Source organism: Pinus tabuliformis, chromosome 6, assembly GCF_031772625.1.
Source record: "Pinus tabuliformis cultivar Carrire ecotype Pingquan chromosome 6, CPIR1, whole genome shotgun sequence".
NCBI lineage: Eukaryota > Viridiplantae > Streptophyta > Pinopsida > Pinales > Pinaceae > Pinus > Pinus tabuliformis.
This window is the reverse complement of record NC_142292.1, coordinates 1,093,038,864-1,093,062,302: the sequence shown is the minus strand read 5'-3', so window position 1 is coordinate 1,093,062,302 and position 23,439 is coordinate 1,093,038,864. Positions and strand designations below refer to the sequence as shown.

Genomic DNA, 23,439 nt, shown 5'->3' with positions numbered 1-23,439 from the left:
TTTTGGAGTTTTTATTCTTTTTTGTATATTTGGGAACTGGGTATTTTTTGTTTGTTTTGCCGGTGTTGATCTAAAGGTTTTTCAAGGAAAATTTTTCAAGATCTGAGACAGATTTAGGCCCTAGAGGGCAAGATGTTGTCTCAAAAATAATTTGTTTACAGGAAAGAATTCTAAATCCGGGTTTGTTCATAAAAGTTCTCTGAGATCATTAAAATAAATTTATGGGCAAATTTTTGAAGTTTTCACAAATTCTTGGGCCTCCCCCTATGCGATTTTCCCTCAGCTCACTGCCTTCTCCTCATTCTCTGCAAAATCGCTACGCTCTCCTGCGTTTTTGCCCCTCTCTTGCTGCGTTTTTTCTTACCCACGACCCTCAATTCTCCTTTCCCTTAGCCCGCATTTTCTTTTCCCCTCAGCCCTCGTCCCTTTTCCCTCAGCGACTCCTTCTCTGTCTGCGTGATTTTCTCTGCTGCTGCCCGTTCTTTCTCCTTCAACCTACATTCAAAAAATTGAGCTCCTCCATCTTTCTTCACTGCTCGTCCTCCCCTCTTTCCTACGTCTCCTCTCCTTATTCGCGCTGCCCCTTTCTCTCTGTCCATGACTCCCATTTAACCCTTCTCCCGTGCATCCCTCCCTCCTCGCTGTTGTTCGATCACCCTTTCCGCTACTCTTTGACCTGCATACCTTATTCCAAACCCTAGCACCCTTTCTATTTGTTTTTCATCATTTGACTTTGGCTTAATTGCTCTCCCAAGCTTTTGCGATTTTCATTTTTCTTAGTGTGGCTTTGATGCGTTTAAAAAGAATTAAATCCAAATAAAATTTTCAAGGCTCTAACATCTCGAATAAATTTTTTTATATGGCCTTTGGCCCATTAAAAATTTAATTCACTAACCCTTTTGATTTTTACATTTGCCACATTAATGTTTTACTCATAAACTTTGTCACATTAAATTTTCCAAAGGAATAATATAAATTTTTAAATCTAAAGTTCCTTTTCGGGGTTTTTCGTGATAAGGGTTTGGGATTTTTAAATCTTAAAAGCAAAATTTTTTGAGGGGTAAAAAATTAAATTTCTTCTATAGTCAAGGCACATTTTTTTTTTTTTAAATTATCTCTAAAATTTGACTATAGGAAAACAAGAAAATTTTCTGGATTTGGGTCACTTAAGAAAATGATTTTAAATCTAGAATTGTTTGAAGTGTTTAGCATTTGAATTTCATGGTTCTTCATGGTAATTAAATTTCAGAATTTAAGTGCTTAGGTCTTTTTATGAGATTGCTCATCGTTTAATTAACTTTAAGCGCAATTTTAATTACTTGAATTATTGGATATTTATTTCATATTAATTTTTTTTTTGAGAAATTTTCAAGTAATTGTTAAGTACTCTTTCATGGAATTGTGGTAAATTGCATATCTTTTGTTTCCTAAACTGAGTATTTTTAAGCATCTATATAATTGGCATTGATATTAAAGAATTGTGAAGAGGTTTTTGTTCTCTTTGAGCTATAATTGCATTAGAAAGAATCTAGATAAATTGAAGTGATAAGCTTGTGATTTAATTGGGCATTATATTGTGATATTTTAAGCATATTGCTGAGAAATTTATCTTTCAACCATTGTCTAGTGAAGTGAATATTTATTTTGATGATTAAAGGCTTTGGCATATAGCTTAGAGATAAATCATAACATAAGCTCTTCTAATCCTTGAATCTAGCTTCATCTTGCTCCATCTTCTAATCGTCTCGTACATTTGCATATTAAGTTAACCTTGCATAATTAAAATTTACTTCCAAGCATAAGCTTGGTCGATAGAAAGATAGGTACTCATCCATCTTTTCTTGAGAAACCTGGTTTTAATAGTACTTAAAACGGTGACCTTGCAGTCGTTAGAGCCACAACTCTTTGCAGCACCGAAGGCATTGGGTATGTTAGATTTTCAGGAGAGGTATCGTTAATCGCACCTTAGTGTGCTTCACCTTATCTTCTCTCTGCCACTTACTATGAAATCAAGCTCAATATAGAAAGGATTGAAGGGTTAAAACTTAGATAAACATTTAACTAAAATTAACCAAGATTCCTCCATCCCACATTAGTTTTAGGATTTGCATTTCATATAAGATAGTTATTCATCTAAGCAACAATTGCTCATCAATTACTTGGTCTTAAATTTCCTTGCAAGATAGTTGACTCCAGAAGGCATTGGTATGAAATCATTCAAATCTAATTGAATCCTATAAGTCTTGCTGAATCTAAAACAAGTACTTGGTCACTTGACTGTGTCTCCCAAACTGGTTAGTTTCCAACTAGTTCTCCTCCTTTCCATTTCTGTAGGGTCTACCTGTTGGAATTTCTAAGTCTAGCTATTAGAAACCCTTCATGTGCTTTTCTGATTTATTTTTACCTACTTGTTCTGATTAATCAACAAGTTATTTACCATGTAAATATTGAAAATAAATAGTACATGCTCAACACATTACAGATCATCAACTGAAGGAAACAAAACAAGCACACAAGTGACACCGTTGTTTTTGGACCAATGTCCCCGGAAAAATCCAATACGGGAAAACCGGTGCAACTATCTGAGGGTTTTAATTATTAAGTAGTTTCAGAATACAATCTGGGTGCCAAAACCGACTTAGCCAACAGAGAATAATCTTGGCAGTAGTACCTCTCAGTGGGAGACAGATGTTCTGACTAAAACCCCGGATAAACAGTTCGACAGCTCCCAGCTCCAATCTGCGTCATGAAAACCCCAACGTCAGCCTCTAGGGATTGCGTCAGCCCTTTCTGGCCCAACGTGTGCCCAACGTCACCCTAGCTCGCCTTGCATCAACCTTTGGAGGCATTGCGTCAGATCTTAGAGCCTCTGCGTCACCCACACTGGCTCTCTAAGGCACTGCGCAGCTCCTGGTTGGCTTTGCGTGAGCCCTGGCTGGCTTTGCGTGAACCTCTGGTTGGCTCTGCGTCCGTCTCTCCCGGCTTCTACGCTGATCCTCCTAGTACTATCTCTGCCTTTCTGCTTCTGTATTCACTGCCCCTCAGCTGCAACTCTGATCACTCTTTCGACTTCCTCAGCAAACCCTGCCCCAGAAAATTGAAATCTTGATCAACTCGGTCTGTTCTGCAAGTGACCCTCAAGCCTCCTTTTATACTTTTCTCATTGACAATTCAACGGCCGAGATTAAGTCCCTAATAAACGGCTAAGATTAATTCTGGCTTGATCCATGATTTTTGGACCATTCTAACACAGTTTTATATTAATACACATTAATATTTCATTTTCCCTAAGTTTAGACTTAGGGACTCCATTAAAAATGTTAATAATTTTAATATCTCTCAAACTATTTGGAATCTGCCCAAACAATTTTTGGGTATTGGAGATATCATGTGCCTTAGCCTCTCCACCAAGTTTTGAGGCTAGAGCACATCCGATGCTACCCCAAATCAACACTACCCCCTTAGCGTGCTATTGGGGGACAACTTAAACAGAGAGATTGAGGATTAGGGTGACAACCCCCCATTTGAGCCGTTGTGGCGGTGCCTAGAAATTCTGTGTGACAACACAATGTATATGACAAAGTAAACCAAGAATAGCATTAAAGGCATGTACTTACATGTAATAGAACATATCCAACCATCCCCAATTTGACAATAAAGAAGCTCCAAGATAAGACAAACCAAATCCACACATCAAAATTCATCCATAAAGCTCCAATTCATGCGCTAAGAAAAAGTGCGAAATTCTCCAGAGAGAGAAGAGATCCAATCCAAAGTGACGATGAGAAAATGAACTCATCTCACTTGTATTTATACACTAATGAGGAGTTCGAATTAGTCTCCTTGGACTACGGAAGCCCCAAAAATAAAAGAATGTGCTAATATTCTAACTTTTGGTGACAAACCCACCAAACTATTTCACAAATGAAAGATATGCCTCTTAAGAGGTCAAATGATGAATATTACATGTCATAGAGCCCTCTAAGAGGCTTGATGAGGTCCATGGGTGCCATAATGAAGAGTAGGATCCTCAAAAGTGATGGACAAGGGGTTGGGCGTTGCCCTTTGTTCTCCAAACAATAAACCTGTGGTGCTCCCGATTGGTGTGGGGGTACAATAATAATCTCATGGGTCTCCAAATGAGTCGAAGATGTCTATAGATCGTCTGTAAGGGCTCTAATGATGGTGTAGGGGATGCGACATCATCCTACAAGTCCTGGGTCAGCTACCAAGTGCATGGTATATTTGTGGGGCTCACTAGGCAAAGGTGAACCAGGTGCATCCTCCTCGTCCAATAGGAGTATCTCAAACATCTCTGACCATCCTCGGGGATCCCTGAAGTGTTGTCTACTGCTGTGGAGGCACATGGTTCTCAACATGTGCCAATGTAGCCCTATGGAGGATTAGGACCTCGTATAGGGAAACCAAACCCAAGATGGAGACTATCTGCAATCCTGCATAAGATCTAATGTGTCCCCTAACCTTCTAGTACAACAAGTGATTAGAGATTGAGTAAATGAGCTTACCAAGCATGAACCATAGGTGGGGACTTCATAATGGCCCGCCCTTCCATAATGCGCTTCGGGATGTACCAATGTCGCCTTACTCCAAATGGAGTTAACCAAATATCCTATTATGTGTTTTTTACTTCTAAAGGGGATAATATATTCAAGTACATCCTTCAAAAGGTGGCAGCATGTGACAAATAGGTGAATGAAATAGGGGATGAGAAGGGGCAACTCTAGGCCACATGTTGGGGTACAAGGGTAGCTAATAAAAGGGAAGCCCACACTTGGGTCTATAATGTATAGGAGGGAACGATTGTGGTACATGAGGTGCCCCGACCTTGATTTTTCCACCCTTCCTTATATGCCTTTTGCCTTCTTATGATTTTTCTTTGATTAACTGCTCGGCTCAGGGCTCAAGGGGTAAGAGCATGACGTGTGAGATATAACAATGAATACCCCTTTTTAAGGTAGGGTGGTTCATTGTCCACCAAGGGTTGGGACAATCATGGGTTCCTATATGATGAAAGAGGCTCATAGAACCTGTAGGAACCAGGGTTATGGCTATGATGATGGGGTAGATCTCATGTATTGGCTTTTTCCCACGTGCCGAATGTGTTTGTCTCGACCATCTTTTGCATTTTGTAGTACATTTCCTTGTTGAATGTGGCCAATTATGCTTTTATATTTCTTTTTAGCTGCATCAACCTCCGGGGCATCATTCCAGGCCTAATCCAAGGTGTGGGCAAGGGGAAGGGGAAAGCTAACCCTATGTGGACTCAGTGGAGGAATGTGGACCCAGGTGGGAGAAATGATGAATGGGGTAGTAATGAGTGGAAAGGGGGTAATATATGTAGATAAGGGAGCGGGACCATGCAACCAAAATCAGGGTTTCCTGTGAAATACCATCCCTAAAGCCAAATGGTTAGTAAAAGAGATCCCACGGGACTAGAATCCACAATTAATATCCAAAAGGGGTCTACAGGACAAGAGCACAGACTTAGCCCATTCTTTTTTCCGAATCCCCCCATTAATCCATGCCCAGAAGTGTCCATGATAAGAAAACTACAATACTCAATTACTAAATGACGAGGCATACCTTTAGGTTCGGGAGGCCCACCTTCAAACATACGATCATGGTAGATGGGTGAGGGACCACATGGTTGGCTTAGGTGGCGGAGAAATGGCACAATGAGCTAGTTGGTGGCTGCAAGGGGTTGCTGGCTTTCAACTGAGGACCATCTTGGAGAAAAATATTTCTTCTAGGGATATCACCCACAAAATGGTGGGTAACAGGTTGGAAAAAAAATTACTCTGAGTTTCAGACATGGATAACAAAGAACTTAAGGTCAGTTTTGTGGGAGGTGAGGTCGTTGTTAGGCTAAAAGGGGCTAATCCTAGCATGAGGTAAGTCATAGGCAGCAGGGAGAATAATATGTATCTGCTAAGAGGATAGCCAGTGAAAGCCCCAGTACATAGCATTGACAACTTGTGTGAGATTTGGCATAGGAGGATGGGACTTCTACACTATAGAGATCTACCACAGTTCCTGGAGAATCACTGGTTTTCTGGAGTTCAGTATAGAAGTGCATGATGGTCTAAGGGATGTGCACTTCCAAGCAGGCCAAGGAAACATTTTCTAGCAGTGAGACCAAGTCCAAGGGTGTGTTGGATTTGGTGCTTTCCGACATCTATAGTCCTATGTCAGTGGAGTCTATCTTGGGGAGCAGTTATTTTGTGACGTTCATAGATGACTATTCCAAGAGGACTTGAATTTCCTGAAGACCAAGGATGAGGTCTTCAGTCAGTTTCAAGAGTTCAAAGCTCTTGTGGAGAACCAAATTGCGAAGAATATCAAGGTCCTGTGGTCGGACAACGGGGGCGATTATACCTCCAATGAGTAGGAACTAAGAAAGAGCTGACAGCTCCCTACAATCTTATTCATACCTAATATCTGTGTATGATTGTCTGTTAGCTCAATCCCAAAAACTTGCTGATGACATTTTTCAGTCCTGACTAACAAATAAGCTTTTCTTGTATCTATTAAAAAACAGAAGACTTTCCTTTTTTCTGTATAAAAAGATAATAACATTTTTTTCTCATGTTAAAAACTAAACTGCCATTGTGGCATGTTATGTTTATTGGCACTTGTTCTATTCTTGGAGCCTTTTCTATTCACCATTTCCTTCTCCTTCCATCATTGTTATAGTTTGCAACCTAATATCTGCATGGAAACTATTTTAACTTGCAATAATTAGGATATTGGTAGATGCAATTGAAACTTGAAAGTACCATTTACAGGTTTGTCCCAATCATTACTAGTAAAATTTACAACTCCATATAAAACTACACAAGATCTGAAACTATGAAGCAGTGTTTTTAAACGCGGTTTGAGTCAACTTGGCTGAGTTGATTGGCAACTGTGCCGACTTGGTCATTTTCTTGGTTTGGAGGGCAGATGTCAGGCTAGGGTTTAGATATATTTTTTATTTTTCTAATAAAAAAATTGAATTTTGCAGGCTGAGTCATGCTTTGACTTGGCTGGTTTGGTACAAAACCATTCCTACATGGCCGAGTAGGTACCGGACATCACCATGGCGGACTCGACCTGCAAAATTAATTTTTTTATTATTTAAAAACAAGAAACCTAACTCTTAAACCCTACCAAAATTCTATAAAGGACCCCTCCTCTTGCCCTCTATTTGTTTCACACCTTTATCATTGAGCATTTGGAGTTTTGGAGCAGCATTGAAGAGCAGTGATCTGTCCCAGTCAGGTATACCGTTTATTAACAGTTAAATGATGAATCTATCCGTGTTTTTCTCTCATTAAATTACAGATCAGAGTTCTGTCTTTTGAGTTTTGTACTTTCAGCGTTCTACTAGTATGAACTTTGCATACTAAGAATTTAAGATAGGGTTAATGTTGCATACTTGAGTTTGCAAATTGGACTTTTACCATGGTCACAAGAGTCAAAGACCATGTTGTAGCAGGAGATGGTTGTAGCATGTTTTTCAGACTCTAGAGTCTAAAGGCCATTTAGAGCATCATTGATTATGTATTTTGTTGCTGATATGTGTTGCACTTAATGCCATCTTGAAAATTTCTGATATATTCAATGATTCATCCTTACATCGTATATGCATGAGCAGACTTTGCATGTTTTGTTTCTAATGGTTTGGAGTCTTTAGAATATATTTTTTATTGAAATTTAAATATGTTTATTTATTTTTTAGTAAACCAAGTAATTGAAATCAGATCGGTCCGAGTCATTCTGAGTCTGAGCTGGAGTCCAAGTTGACCCTTGACTGATTCTGAGCCTGAGTATGAGTTATAAAATATTGATATGAAGGCCCTTTAGTTGCTGAGTCTTATACTGCTTAGCAACTGTCGGTGGCATTTTTCAATATATGGAGCCCTTTGCCTTTACAGTTTGTTCCCCTTGTCAGCATGTTCAGGTCTCACCTTTCAGTAGTATGGTTAGGGGTTAGTATAAGTAACTGAGGTTATTCCATAGTTGCTTACTTTTCTAATCTTTTTCACTTTTTCTGTGGCCTACAACTATAGCCTGTTCTATGGCGTTTATGGAACCTTTTACATTTGCTCACAAAAGGACATTTACTTGTGGTTACAGATACAGCTTGTACTAGGAACAGATCCAACAATAGCTGTTGGATGGCAAAGAAAAGACGAAAAGAATTCAGCAGCAGGCGAGTTGAAGGTTCGATTATCTTTACCAATTAAAAATTGTGTTGGGAATTTTGTTTACATATGATCTTACAGTTAGGTAGCGTTAAAAATTGGACTGATGGTTTTAGTAGAGTTTGTTTTGCTTTATACAGAGTCCATGCTGTGAATAGGTATGGAGTTTTTCTAGCTTCATATATGTAGAGCAAAGGTAGCATGGGGAGTCATTTTCTTGCAAGTACTTGAAATATTCCTATTGATGTGCACAAAACTTGGAAGCTGTATTCATTCACCTGATAACTTCCACATTATTACCAGCCTTTATAAATGTAGTGCTGATTTTATCATCATTTTTCTTCCCGTCAGAACTTGCCATACTATGCCCCTCCTGCATTTTACTCTGCTCTCAAGTTTTTCCCAAATCAGTGTCATCTGCTAACTCGTCTCCTAGTAAAGTTGTCGTAGGTTTGTAGTTATTAAATTGATTATTATGAGAAAACCTATGTAAGTTGTTTGATTGGCACTCCTAGCAATGATTGATTACATATATGATATATTGCCTTTGTCACGTTATATTTTATTAGCTATATTTTTCAGTAGTCTTAATATTTGTTCCAGGTTTTTGTACACTGCATACAAAAATTGAGGGAAATCTTATGCTAAAAATTATGTAAGGTGATATATTAAATTTGTTGGAATTTGAGTAGCCATGGTCGGTATTTTCATCATGAAGAAATTGGAAAATTTAAATTTATATTTGGCCTCCATAAATAGTTCAAGTCGGCCTCCTTTTTTGTTCAGGTTGGCTGGGCCCCTTAGAGGCACCTATTCAACCCCTTGTGAAGACTATTTATATGTGAGGCATTCCTCCTCATTTGGCAATTCGTACCACATATGTTTCTATCTCTTCCAGCGAGTTCTGTGGAAGGAAAGGAGAATGAAAAACAGAGGAAAAGAAGAAAAGAGGCTTGACCTCTGTGAGATCATTCTTTGGTTATCTGTTATCTTTGATATCTTGTTTATCTGAATGTATTGATGGACATTGAACTCTCTCTCTCATAAGGAAAGATTTCTGGGTTTTCCCCTTGTGGGTTTTGCCCTGGCCATAGGCCTATATCTCTGTCTCTTGTTTATTGTCTCACTGTTATTTTACTGCTATTTCATGTTCAATGGTTGAAATTTTCTTGTACAACTGCTTGATGATGCTATGTGGAAATAATGCCAATTAATCATTAGAAGTAGTTATCATGTCAGAAAATTTTGTTCCAGTTTCTGCCGCCCTAGAAAATTCAACTTGGAATCAGAGCCAGGTTGAAGAGCAGTTGAAGTCCATGAGAAGGCCAAATCTCTCTCTAGGCTGATAGGCCGAATTTCTGTGGGTCATTATGCATTGATATGTGAGTTTCTTGAGGCACTATACGAGTTTCCTGAGGTAGTGTCTTTTGATATGCGAGTTTCCTGAGGCACTATGCGAGTTACTGTTATGTAAAAATTATTTAATTTTAGGTTAATTAAACGAAAGGGCATGATCCTAAGATCATGCCTTTCCCAAAAGGGTGCCCATGGTGGTAAATAAGCCAAGGACCCTCATTGTATTAGATATCATTTTGGGATTCAACTGTGTTAAGTAAGTCATTCATCTATGACCATTTCCATGAGAGGTAGTCGTAAATGACTAATTTCTCATGATTTTTGAATAGTCCAATTAGCACTCATTGCATTGGGTGATGCTCACAGGGGTGAAGAAGTGGGATTGAAACTAGTGAAATGAATCACATAGCATCAATCATCACTTACGGGGCTTGCACCCGGTAACCAGGACTTCCCACTTGCACCCGGTAACGAGGACTTCCCACTTGCACCCGGTAACGAGGACTTCCCACTTGCACCCGGTAACTAGGACTAGTGATTCATTTCACTAGTTTCAATCCCACTTCTTCACCCCTGTGAACATCACCCGATGCAATGAGTGCTAAGTGGACTATTCAAAAATCATGAGAAATTAGTCAGTTACAACTACTTCTCATGGAAATGGTCATAGATGAATGACTTACTTAACGCAGTTGAATCTCAAAATGATCTCTAATATACATATTTATTCAGTAAAAATCAGAGTTATTCTCTCCATCTGGTATTAGAGCAGTTCGTCCTAGGCCGATAGTGGTACAACTCGCAGTTTTACCACTCTTGCGCACCATCACCAGATCGATTCACCACCCTTCCTTCTGTCTCCCGTGCCGTCATTCAAGTCACCCTGTTTTCGTTACCCTGTTCCCCCATATGACCAACTTTCGTTCTCTGTTGCCTCGTTGCCGCGTCCCTGTCTCAATTTCCATCGACCTCCGTCTGACAGTGCACCCCTGTTCACCGCGTTCTCTCTTCCTATCCACTGTTTGCTGCCAGTTTCCACATCTGTACCCAATTCCAATAGATTTCAGACCTTGCCGCGAGCCGCAGATTCATTGACTCACACACTGTCTCTACAATTGTCACATCTTTCAACCCCACCATTCACTTTATATAATTAACTTTATGTTATATATAGTAACATAGGTTTTTAAATCATAGTCATATCTAGGTTTAAACTAAATTATATATATTTGAATTAAGAAGTATTTAAAAAAAATATATATATAGTTTAAAAAACAATTTAGGGTCAAGTTAAGAAAGAAGGTTAAGCTGGATAAATATACACCACCACATACCCGACCAATGTTTGCATCAATATCAATGGTTGATTTTAATAAAAAATTGATAGATCTTGAGACTAACGTCAACGAACATTCCAAAAAAATCGAGGAACTCCAGAATTCAATGAAGAGAATGGAGAATCAGCTCGAGCATAATCATCATGAATTTAAAAAGGATCATGCTATCCTTTCAAATAAGGTGGATCGAAATGATAATGTAGCATCAATAGCTCATGATCGAGCAGTGACGATGTTGACCTGTATTTGTGACAAGTTGAAGGTTACACCTGATCAAATACCCCAGAATAACGAGCTACTCAACATCCAAATTATTTGGACACATCAAACTCATGAGACTCACATGAGACCCCTGAGTTTCCAAAAGCATCGTCCACACCCAATCAACAAAATAGTAACACAAATTTTCAAAATATGCAACTCTGGAATCAATACTCAAATATACAGTTCTCGAATCAATACCCTTTCTTCACTCCACTAGTGGCTACGTATCAACAAAGAGCAAAACTGGAGCTCTCCAAATTTGATGGTAACGAGAAATTGTCACATGGTTCAATAAAGTAGAAGAATATTTCGAGATTTATAGTATTGACAATGATGATGAAAAGATCAGGCATGCATCCATGCAAATAAAAGGCGAAGCATATAATTGGTATATGTGGTGGAAGAAGACGACACTTGCTATCAGTTGGAAGAAATTCAAAAATGCATTCTTTAAGAGGTTCCAAGGTGTCAAAGAAGAAGAATTCTTTTCAACACTCACCAAACTGCAACAAAAAGATGTGGACGAATACACTCGAGAATGGGAAACTTTAGCTACACGAGTACCTGGATTATCAGAAACTTGTCTCATTCAATCATACATCATGGGACTTAAACCCCATCTCCAGGCTGAGCTTGAGCTTCATGACATCACTTCTATAGAAGAAGCAAGACATAAAGCAAAAGCTGTTGAAAACAAGCACGAAAAGATGTAGTGGCCAAAAGTTGAAAGAGTATATTCGAGACGATGACGAAGATTTCCCCAAACGGCGAACACGGATAATACCAAATATGTTCCACTACATCATTGTGAAGGAGACAACTAATTTGGACATGCAAAGAATGAAAGAAGGTAAGTGCAAACGTTGTGGCGAAAAATGGGACCCTAAACATATATGTACTAAGGGAAAAGAAACCAGGAACCTGTATACATGTGAAACAACCAACAATTCAGACAGTGAAGAATCAGACGTAGAAGAAGTTGAAGGTTCTCCACAATTTTCTTCAGAACCAGTTAACGAGAATATTCTGCGAGGGTCATTATCGACCATGTCAAATATATCTCAGCCCCAGACATTAAAGTTAAGAGGATATATCAAAATGAACAATGTAATGCTTCTAATAGATACCAGAAACACCCACAAATTTTTGGACTCAAATATCGCGACAAGGGTCAACATTTTCGCATATCCCATGCCCAACATGAAAGTGATGGTAGCTGACAGTAAAAAAATTGAAAAAGTAGGGGTTCTGTATTGTACCATTAGCAGTGGATGTGGTATTAGGTGTTCAAGGGCTACAAACCTAGGCACTTAGTCTGCCAACCATCAAAAGCAATCTATAAAATTTAAATCGGAAGGGCATCAATACAAGTTATATGAGTTCCGCCCCCCTTGAGAATCAAATTGTATCATCATCCCGGATGATGAAAATGATCTAGAAGGGAGCACCAACTTATTTAGTGCAGTGTCATCAATTAGAGATGCTAACTTCAAATCTAGTTAACGAAGAGTCACATGAAGTTCAAGAACTAATTCAAAAGCACGAAAAAGTGTTCCAAGACCTTCCAATGAAGATGCCTCCCAAAACAGAATTCGAGCACACAATCAAAGTCAAATCAGGATCAAATCCCATCAACATCAAACCGTATTGATATCCACATCATCAAAAACCCAAAATCGAGAGATTAGTCCAGAATCTTTTAAAATGTGGTATTATCACAAAAAGTAGAAGTCCATATGCTGCTCCAGTTGTATTAGTTTGGAAAAAATATGGATCGTTTAGACTATGCGTAAATTACCGAGGGCTAAACAAGATAACGATTAAGAACAAATTTCCAATTCCTTTTATTGATGAAATGATGGATGAACTACATGGAGCTAAATACTTTTCAAAATTAGATTTGAGATCAGGGTACTACCAAATAAGGATAAGGTTGTAAGAGATAGCAAAAATTGCGTTCTGTACACACGAAGTTCACGATGAGTTTAAGGCAATGCCTTTTGGTCTAATTAATGCTCCAACAACATTCCAAGCCACCATGAATGAGATATTCGGTCCATATTTAAGGAATTTTGTGTTAGTGTTCTTTGATGATATTTTAATTTATAGTAAAGCATGGAAGGAGTATCTACAACATTTAGAGCAAGTTCTCACTGTATTAGAAGAACATCAATTTTATGCCAAGAAATCCAAGTGCACTTTTGGGAAAGAGGAAGTAGAGTACCTTGGACATATAATATCCAAGGAAGGAGTAAAAGCAGATCCTAATATGTTAATTTTAGGTATGTTTTATGCTTAGAGCAATTTATTTAAATTTTCACGGTTAGCTCAATATCTTTTCCAGATTAGCAATTACATCAGCATTAAAGTAAATTGCAGATAGAACATAAACATAAATCACAAAAGACAAGAGGACACAAGATGTGGCGCTAGCTAGGGACAAACCCCAATGTGGGGAAACCCTTGATCAATTCTTCTTATATGTTCTTCAATAGTTCAACAGAGAGAGAGAGAGAGAGAGAGTACATTTGCAACAGAATTCAACACTTTGACTTATCTAGATAAGCGCATAGATCATCTCGAAGAAGATGATACATGAGATCAATTGAAGACAAGCTGCTTCAGTTGATTCTCCAAGGTAACTCCACCTATCACTGTGCTGCATCTCGTCATCATGCTGCACCTCACCGTGCTGCACCCCACTGTGCTGCACCCATCATCACAATGCTGGACCTCATGACTGCTGCACCTTATGCTGCACTACTGTCCCATGTGCCATTGTTGAACCATGTTGTCATACAACATGTCTCATGTGCTTGCAACACCATGCTTTCCACTGCTATCACGCTGTCCACGCTTGCTGCTGTCATGTCACAACTGCTGTCCAACTTTGCCTTAGCATCCCTTTGCTGTGCCATTTACTAGCACACTATACCTTGCTGCTGTCTAATGAGTTTGCAACACCATACTTGGCTGTTGTCCCATTTGTAGCCTTGTTGTACCAAGCTAGCCGTGCTTGCCATGCTTGCTGTTGTCCCACTTTCCTTTATCATCCCTTTGCTATTCCATTTACTAGCACACTATACCTTGCTGTTGTCTAATGAGTTTGCAGCACCATACTTGGTGCTGTCCCATTTGTAGCCTTGCTGTACCATGCTAGCCGTCCATCGCTGCTCCTATGAGTGCTTGCTGTTCCATTGTTTGCTGCACCAAGCATCATGCCTAGCTGTCCCATCTATCTTAGCATATCTTCTTGTCCCATTTATTATGCAGCTATCCCTTGCTACTGCTGCTTAGATATATGCTATAGCTGTTGTCCCTAACAGTCATACTATACCTTGTTGCTGCCCTCTTGCTGCTGTCCCCTTTGCCTTGCCATCCTTTGCTGCTATCCCATGTGTCTTGGCAGCACCATGTAGCCCAGTTGTCCCATTTATTAGTATTGCTGTTCTGGGCATGTTTGAGACCTGAAACTCTCATGCTGTCCCTGTTTCGAGGGTCACCTACAACCTAAGTCACCGGATTCGTCCTAAACCCCCTGCGAATCCCGAATCCGGCGAATCTGACACGATTCGGTCCGGATTCGAGTCCAAATCACAGGACACGTCGTGTCCGTTTCGGACACGTCGTGTCTGAGGGCGTGTCGCGATTTTCAGGGGCGTGTCGCGATTTTAGGACACGTGTCCAGTTTCCAGGACTCGCTAAGCTCAGTGCGGGAAAGAAAAGGGCGTGTTTTCTCATTAATATTTTCATTTGGCAAGTGATTTGTGCTGTTGCAGCAAGGAGTAGAGCATTTTGGCAGCTTCATGATCAAGTCTAGGCCCTAGTATTGATATGCTATTCATGGTAATGTTAAATTCTTAAAGTAAAAGTGACATTCTCCTTAATCTTCATTTTCATCCTTTTACTTAAATTTTTAACATTACCATGAAATGACTCAGGATGTTTGAGAGTGGTTCCGGCCTCATTGGATTTCATATGGAGAAAGTAGAATTTTAGATTTCATTCAAAATCCAGCAGACTTATCAGTTTTTCAGGATTTTAGGATTGGGGGATTGCAATGTTTCCATTGAATTTTGTCATGTATTAGGGTATGGAACTCGTATTTAATCAAGAGCACCAAACCAAGAGCTTCTGAATATGTTGCTCCCGCTCCTGTTTTCTCTCTCGCTCCCCGCTTTTGCTCCCGCTCCCAAGTAACACTGCTCCTAATGATATGGGTCTGGACACCACTGTTGAGTTGGCATTGGCCAACATGGATCTCAATGATCCAGTGCTAGAGCCTGTTAGATTTGATGACTTAGAGGGGTCAACCTCCATACCAACAGATGTAGAGGCGACTATGGATACAGGGAAGGAGGAGGATGCAGAGGAGAGCAGTGGGGACCATGATGATGGGGACAGTGATGCTGATTTTGATGCTGATTGATGCCTTGAGGCTTGTATACCTGTAGTTGTATACCTGTAGTTGTAGGCTTCTATTTCTATTTGCCATTGGCATTGCACCAACACTACCTATGTAACACATTTTGATTTGATGACTTAATGAGAAAACTACAATTGTCAGTGTGTTTATCTTACTATCTTGTAGTTGTAAGTTGTCTTTCAGTTATGAATTATGAATCATGATTTAAATTTTTAATAGATTTATCATTTATGTGACTAGTACCACTGAGATTTATTTGAATTTTGTATGTACTATGCATGCTAATAGCTATAGATGAAGATCTATGTTTGAAATTAATAAATTTGTATCATTAATTAAAACTTGTGTAAGAAATATGATAATATCTAATTTTTAACATATATATATATATTTTTAATAAAACAATATATAATGTGTCCTAACGTGTCCTGTTCCGGGGGGTCAGCGTGTCCGAATCCGACACCACGAATCTCGAATCATACGTGTCCCGAATCCCCGTGTCAGGTGACTTAGCCTACAACCATATTATCTAGGGCATCGTAGGTTAGCATTAGGGCTCCCTTTAGACTGCATTAGGGCTGCCTTTAGGACGATCTTTAGGGCTGCCCTTAGACTGCGTCTAAGGCTGCCCTTAGACTGCATTAAGGGCTACCCTTAGACAACGTTTAGGGTTGCCTTTAGACAACGTTTAGGGCTGCCCTTAGACTGCGTTTAGCGCTGCCTTTTGGACAATGTTAGGGCCTCTCTTTGCTTTGATAAGATTCCTCCAAGACTACGGCTAGGGCATGCTTCCTTGACAACGTTTTAGACTTGTTCTTTGACAATGTCTAGGGCTAGGGCATCTCCTCTAGGGCAACTCCCTTAGTCTTCTTTCCTCCAACATATAGGGCTTCCACTCCTAGATTTCTCTTCCACTAAAACCCAAGACAAGTGGAGAGAAATCAAGATACACCTCTCGATGGGAGGGATCCAAGAAAAATATCAGCTGGCATAAATAAGATGACACACATGGCGTTTGGCCCTAGTTGCCAATTTTAACACTCCCTCTCAACTAGGGAGAACTCCATTCGCTGATCCATATGTCCGACTGTACTATCTCTGCCATCAGTGCCCTGCACTGCTCTGCTAAACCATGAAGAAGAATAATTGATCGAGAATATCTCATACCATTCTCTACTGACCCGAAGTCAGTTTTATTGATCCCAGATCAATATCACTAGAGTGTCTCAAAGCACTCATACTGATCCCAGATCAATGGAGGTCATCCTAGCATAAAGAGTATGGTAGATACAATGATGCGTCCATCGATAGTACTACTATGGTCCCTAACCCCATTTCCCTGCACATTGGCCAGATGAGAGGTACTTCCCATGAGTCCCAGACTACATGGGTAGGATGCCTTGACAGGAGAACCATTCATCCTTTCCCTAAGTCGCCTCGGGGTATCACAGTGGAAGGTTGAGCCATTCACCCTGTACACATCGCACCATTAGGGGAGGGTAAGTCGCCCTATGGTCGCTTGTTGCTCCAAGCAGTACCCCAAGCCCCCCGGAGCTCCCAGAGCTCAATGCATGCATCATGCAGGACCCTTATAAGAAGGTCCCTTAACGACTCCAAGTCATGCAGGAAAGTCACAAATTTGACCTTTCCCCGGGGCTTAGACAGAATGTTTGCGACCTGTACATCAGTCTCAATGCAATGGAGCCTCCTCGCTCATCGACATACCATATCCTAGATAAGGTAGTATCTGATGTCTATATGTTGGAGCAATTATAGAATACATGATTCCTCAATGATTGAATCCCCCTCTGGTTGACACAGAAGATAACGGTGGTATCCATCATGTGTACAAACAGCGCACTGAAGAGCTTCCATAATCAGGCAGCTTCACACGAGGTCATACTCGTAGCTATGTATTCAGTCTCAACGGTGCTCAAAGCAACCCTGCTCATCCAGGATGTCGAGCAAAACCCAAAGAGAACTAGCACTTAGAAGTGCTCTTGCGATCCTCCACACTGCCTGCCCAGTCAACATTTGAATAATCATGCAGCTTCACATTTCCGGCAATGTATCTCAATCCATGAGAGATTGTGCCCCGAAGATATCTCAAAATATCCTTGGCACCAATCCAGTGAGGCTCAACCATATATGAGCTCATCATGCTAACTGCAAATCATATATCCGGACGGAAGTTCACCAAGAACATTAATGCGAATGAGTTTATGAAGCTCAGAGGCATTTCCCAAATCTGGTCCGGCATCACTACCATATAACTTCTGAAAGTTAAGATCCTCGAGGTAGTCATGAGCTTGCAGTTTACCATTCCATATCCGGAATCCAACTCCCTCTTACTTCTGCAAATGGGAGGGTCTGCACCTGTCAGAATTAGGTCGTCCTCAGAAGGTGCTGGTATGAGAGGTCTATCATCCACAACCTTCAAGCAAAGGTTTGGATCGGCTTCACTCCTAGTGAATCACAACTTCATCAGACAACTATCAATCCTCTCATATTAAGCCTGGGGTGTTTAGCTTCAAGCCATAGAGGGCTTTCTTCCACCTGCATACATGAGATTCCCGATCATGAATCTCAAACCCCTCGGGTTGTTCCAAACCTGTGGACCTGCTATATGAGGGGAATGGTCCCCTTGTAAGATTTTCCTTCAGTACATCTCAGACATGTACCGTCATGGTCTTCTTGAATTTAGCCATCCTTGTCACCATCTGACTCAGATCGGGTAGGGCCCCATAATAAGCAGACTATCGGTGCTATAGATGAGATGTGTCGATTGACATGGTCCCCAATGGACCATCCTGCAACTTGATACAAATTGCCAACCCTGGACGCATGAGTAAAAGCATCTATGAAATTCCATTTTCAAATACGTACCTTTCCATCGATGAATGCCACCTTGAAATTTGACTTCCATTGTCGAAATGGACACCAGGTTCTTCTAGCGATTAGGTACACAAAAGAGATTCTTGTAAATGAATCGAGTTACCCTCATTCAATTGAGGGGTAACATTCCCTACACCCTTTCCTGGATAGGTGGCATCGGCTCCAAGGATCATCCCACAATTGTTTCCATCTCTACTAAATTAGAGAGAGCACCCTTCTATCCGATGAAGTGCCTTGAAGCACTACAATCAATGAGCCAGATTCCCAAAGAATCTGAAGGAGAGGGCCAATACAAGATAACGCTTCTTTATCTTATCAGAAACAACATTTGATTCTTTATACCTAGGGTTCCTTGCTTTCTTGAAGAGTCAGCCCTTTCCTTGATGACCTGCATTACTTGTCATTCCTTCAATCATTGAAGATGTCCCTGGAATGATTGTTATCTTCATCAAGAGATGTGTCCCTATAATTCAGACACTCCTTCGTATAATGCTGAACTTATTACAAACAAGGCAGATGCCTTTCCTTTCACCTTGAGGTCTGGACTTCCCATTGAAGTGATCTGTAGGTGGGCCATCAGAAGCTTCCACTGCGCCACTCTGATAATATTCTTTGCTTCGACTTCATCCTTGGTGAATTTGAAGAGGGATGAGGAACCCATTGATCCTTTTGTCATTTCCTAATTGTCTTCGGTAATTGCTCTTTCACTCTTGCTTGGGCTTTGTCTTCACCTCAACTTTGATACCATGTTAATTTTAGGTATGTTCTATGCTTAGAGCAATTTATTTCAATTTTCACAGTTAGCTCAATATCTTTTCCAGATTAGCAATCACATTAGCATTAAAGTAAACTATAGATAGAACATAAACGTAAATCGCAGAAGACAAGCCAAGACAAGAGGACACAAGATGTGGCGCTAGCCAGGGACAAACCCCAATGTGGGGAAACCGTTGATCAATTATTCTTATATGTTCTTCAATAGTTCAACAGAGAGAGAGAGAGATAGTACATTTACAACAGAAGTCAACACTTTGACTTATCTAGATAAGAGCATAGATCATATCTAAGAAGATGATACATGAGATCGTTGAACTCAATTGAAGACATGCTGCTTCAACTGATTCTCCAAAGTGACTCCTTCACCTATCATTGTGCTGCATCTCGTCATCATGCTGCACCTCACCGCGCTGCACCCATCATCACAATGCTGGACCTCATGACTGTTGCACCTTATGCTGCACTGTTGTCCCATGTGGCATTGTTGAACCATGTTGTCATACAACATGTCTCATGTGCTTGTAGCACCATGCTTGCCACTGCTATCCATGCTGTCCACGCTTGCCATGCTTGCTGTTGTCATGTCACAACTGCTGTCCCAATTTGCTTTAGCATCCCTTTGCTGTACCATTTACTAGCACACTGTACCTTGCTGCTGTCTAATGAGTTTGCAACACCATACTTTTCTGTTGTCCCATTTGTAGCCTTGCTGTACCATGCTAGCCATGCTTTTGTGCTGTCCATGCTTGCTGCTGTCATGTCACAGCTGCTGTACCACTTTGCTTTAGCATCCCTTTGCTGTCCCATTTACTAGCACACTGTACCTTGTTGTTGTCTAATGAGTTTGCAGCACCATACTTGGTGCTGTTGCATTTGTAGCCTCGCTGTACCATGCTAGCCGTCCATTGCTGCTCCTATGAGTGCTTGCTGCCCCACTGTTTGCTGCACCAAGCATCATGCTTAGCTGTCCCATTTATCTTAGCATATCTTGCTGTCCCATTTATTATGCAGCTGCCCCTTGCCACTTCTGCCTAGATATATGCTGTAGCTGCTATCCCAATAGTCATACTATACTTTATTGCTGTCCCCTTTGCCTTGCCATCCCTTGCTGCTGTCTCATGTGTCTTAGCAGCATCATGTAGCCCAACTGTCCCATTTATTAGCATTGCTGTCTTGGGCATGTTTGAGTCCTCAAACTCTCATGTTGTCCCTGTTTTGAGGGTCACCTACATCCCACCTTTTTAGCTGTATTATCTAGGGCACCGTAGGTTTGCGCTAGGGCTGCCTTTAGACTGCAATAGGGCTGCCTTTAGGACAGCGTTTAGGGCTGCCTTTAGGACAGCGTTTAGGGGTGCCATTAGACTCTGTTTAGGGCTGCCCTTAGACTGAGTTTAGGGATGCCCTTAGACTGCGTTTAGGGCTGCCTTTAGACAATGTTTAGTGCTGCCTTTAGACAACATTTAGGGCTGCCCTTAGACTGCGTTTAGGGTTGCCTTTTGGACAACGTTAGGGCCTCTCTTTGCTTTGATAAGATTCCTCCAAGACTGAGGCTAGGGCATGCTTCCTTGACAACGTTTTAGACTTCTTCTTTGACAACGTCTAGAGATAAGGTATCTCCTCTAGGGAAGCTCCCTTAGTCTTCTTTTCTCCAACGTCTAGGGCTTCCACTCCTAGATTTCTCTTTCACTAAAACCCAAGGCAGTGGAGAGAAATCAAGATAGAAGTGTGTGTGAGAAATGACTCTCAAGTCATCTCCTTTTATACTAAAACATTGAGCACATGTGGGGTTTATTTGGTTGCTGGCCGACATTGACGAATTGTCTTCTAACACAAATAAATTCATAACCCCAAGAATACGTATCGGAATCGGATGATCTTTAGATCAATCCTACACCTCTCGATGAGAGGGATCCAAAAAAAATATCAGCTGCCATAAATAAGATGACCCACATGGAGTTTGGTCTTAGTTGTTAGTTTTAATATAATAAAATCAGGGCTATAAGAGAGTGGCCCAAACCAATTAACATATCCAAGTTAAGGGGTTTTTAATGGTTAACTGGATACTAACTGTTGTCGCGCGGATTGGCACGACAACGCTCAGACCGGGGGTTGTCACTCCGATCCCCGATCCCTCCGTTTAAGCCTGTCTCCTGCGGCTAAGGGGGGTAGTCCCTGTGGGATGATGAAGACCAACTGTCGACCAGTTGGTTGGGAGACACGAGATACGATATAAAAGCACTTGATGGATTTAATTAATGAAGTAGACCAGTGCCTTAAGAGATGATTATAAAAACGATTAGTTGTTAAATGATATAGAAACATGAACCATGAACAGCAATCATATATCAACTTCGCATCTCGACTTGAAAATTCAGATCTCAGCGTGAAAAATAATAATTCCCGAAAAATCACTGGATCTGACAAAGAAAAAATTCCACAATTTTTTTTTTTTTTTTTTTGTTAAAACAAAATTTAAAAAATGAAATCTAAAAAATTAGTCTAAAACTAAACTATTTTAAAAAATAAAACTAAATCTAAATAAATCTTTTTATTTTTTATTTTTCATAAAATTTAAATCTAAAAGGACCTAAATCTAAACTCTTTAAAATAAAAAAAAACAATTAACTAATATCTAAATGTAACTTAATAAAAATTTTATTCCTAAAACTAGAATCTAAAATGATAAAATTTAAAATCTAAAATTATATACATAATCTAAAAGTGAAATCGCATTTTTATTTTTATTTTTATGTATATATCAAAACTAAACTATAAAACAAATGAAATCGAATAACAAAAAAAACTATACTAAACCCTGTCTAACGCTAACCTACGTCTAACCCTTTTCACATTATATTTAAAATACAATTTAAAAAATCTAAAGTAAATAAAAAATCAAAACTATAATGAAAACCTAATCTAAATAGCTAAACTAACCAAAACGTAAGCACATAAACGAATGTAACAATCCACTGTGCATAACGTGATACCCTACGGCGACTGAGAGTAAGAAAAATACCGCAGGCGGAGAAAAAAATTCACGATTCAGACGCGTTGACAGATTTCGGGCTTCAGAGACACACAAATTTTTAGCGGGGATTGAAGAAATTTCGAAACCGATTAGGAGTTTACCTTAGCAATACGTTACCTGCTCCGACGAACTGCTTTAATGCGTTATCAACAGCGCTTGGAAAACTGGAATCGGATCCCCCCACGGTCGACGGCGGCAATGAGATCTAACACAGACTTATTTCAAACGGGCTTCCTTACCTGGACACTGAATTTTCTTACCCGTCGAGCAATCACGCCATCTCTCAGCAAATTCTCGGTATAAAGACTGACAAATGCTGCTACCCGAGCGTGATTTCTGATAGAAAATTTCTTTTGGCTCGGATTTATGGCTTTGCAGATGCGTGAACAATTTTTTTAGCCGTCAGTGAATAAAGCGTCTTTCAGGCTGAGACGATTGAACCACGCATTCAACCTTATGCCCACGCAGAACAAACCCTCATTTACGCTGGCTTTCACGTTGATTCAAGTGTGAGCTCTATGGCAGCGTGCTGAGTTCTCCCTGTTGACTGGCTTGCAATTGATGCAGAACCCACGAAATTACCGTTGGTGGCTTAAATGAATCTTAGTATTGCAAGCTTCGACTGATATGATAGACACGCTGAAACTGGCTTGAGATATGGCCACCATCTATTCACTTAAATGCTGGGAGCAGATAGATGAGTAAACGTTTCACTGCTTAGCCTTCAGATCTATATTTGAAATACGTCTGCAGATTGAATATTTCTGACGGCGGTCCTGCAATTGCAAAAAAAAGCCAAAACCCTATACCTGCAAAAGAAAAACAGAACCCTAATGAAAACTGTAAAAAATTTGAAGCCCTAGATCAGCTAATTAATTTACAGATTTGGCCCCTTAACAGCCAGATTCAGCAGTAAGCACGGAAAACATTTTAAAGAACAGAAATTTCAGATCGTCACTGTGAAGAACTTTAGAAAATCTCTCATGCAGATTAGAGAAATAAAACTTGAATGATAGACCCAGGATCAAATCCAACTGGGCCCAGCAAAAAATGCTTGCGGGAGTTGGCTGGTTCAGCCAAGAACTTCCCCGAACGCCCACAAAATTCCTTCAGAAAATGCTTTCTGCACAGCTCAAACAACCATCA

The 23,439-nt window shown here is 40.2% G+C and overlaps 1 protein-coding gene across 1 annotated transcript in view; it reads left to right on the top strand.

Moving 5' to 3' along the window:
* OWL1 (DNAJ heat shock N-terminal domain-containing protein) overlaps positions 1-23,439 on the top strand; it is a 405,956-nt gene that overhangs the window by 120,213 nt on the left and 262,304 nt on the right. The window contains exon 5 of the mRNA XM_089425106.1: positions 8,140-8,226. Coding sequence (XP_089281232.1) covers positions 8,140-8,226 — 87 coding nt within the window. The remainder of the gene's footprint in view (positions 1-8,139; positions 8,227-23,439) is intronic.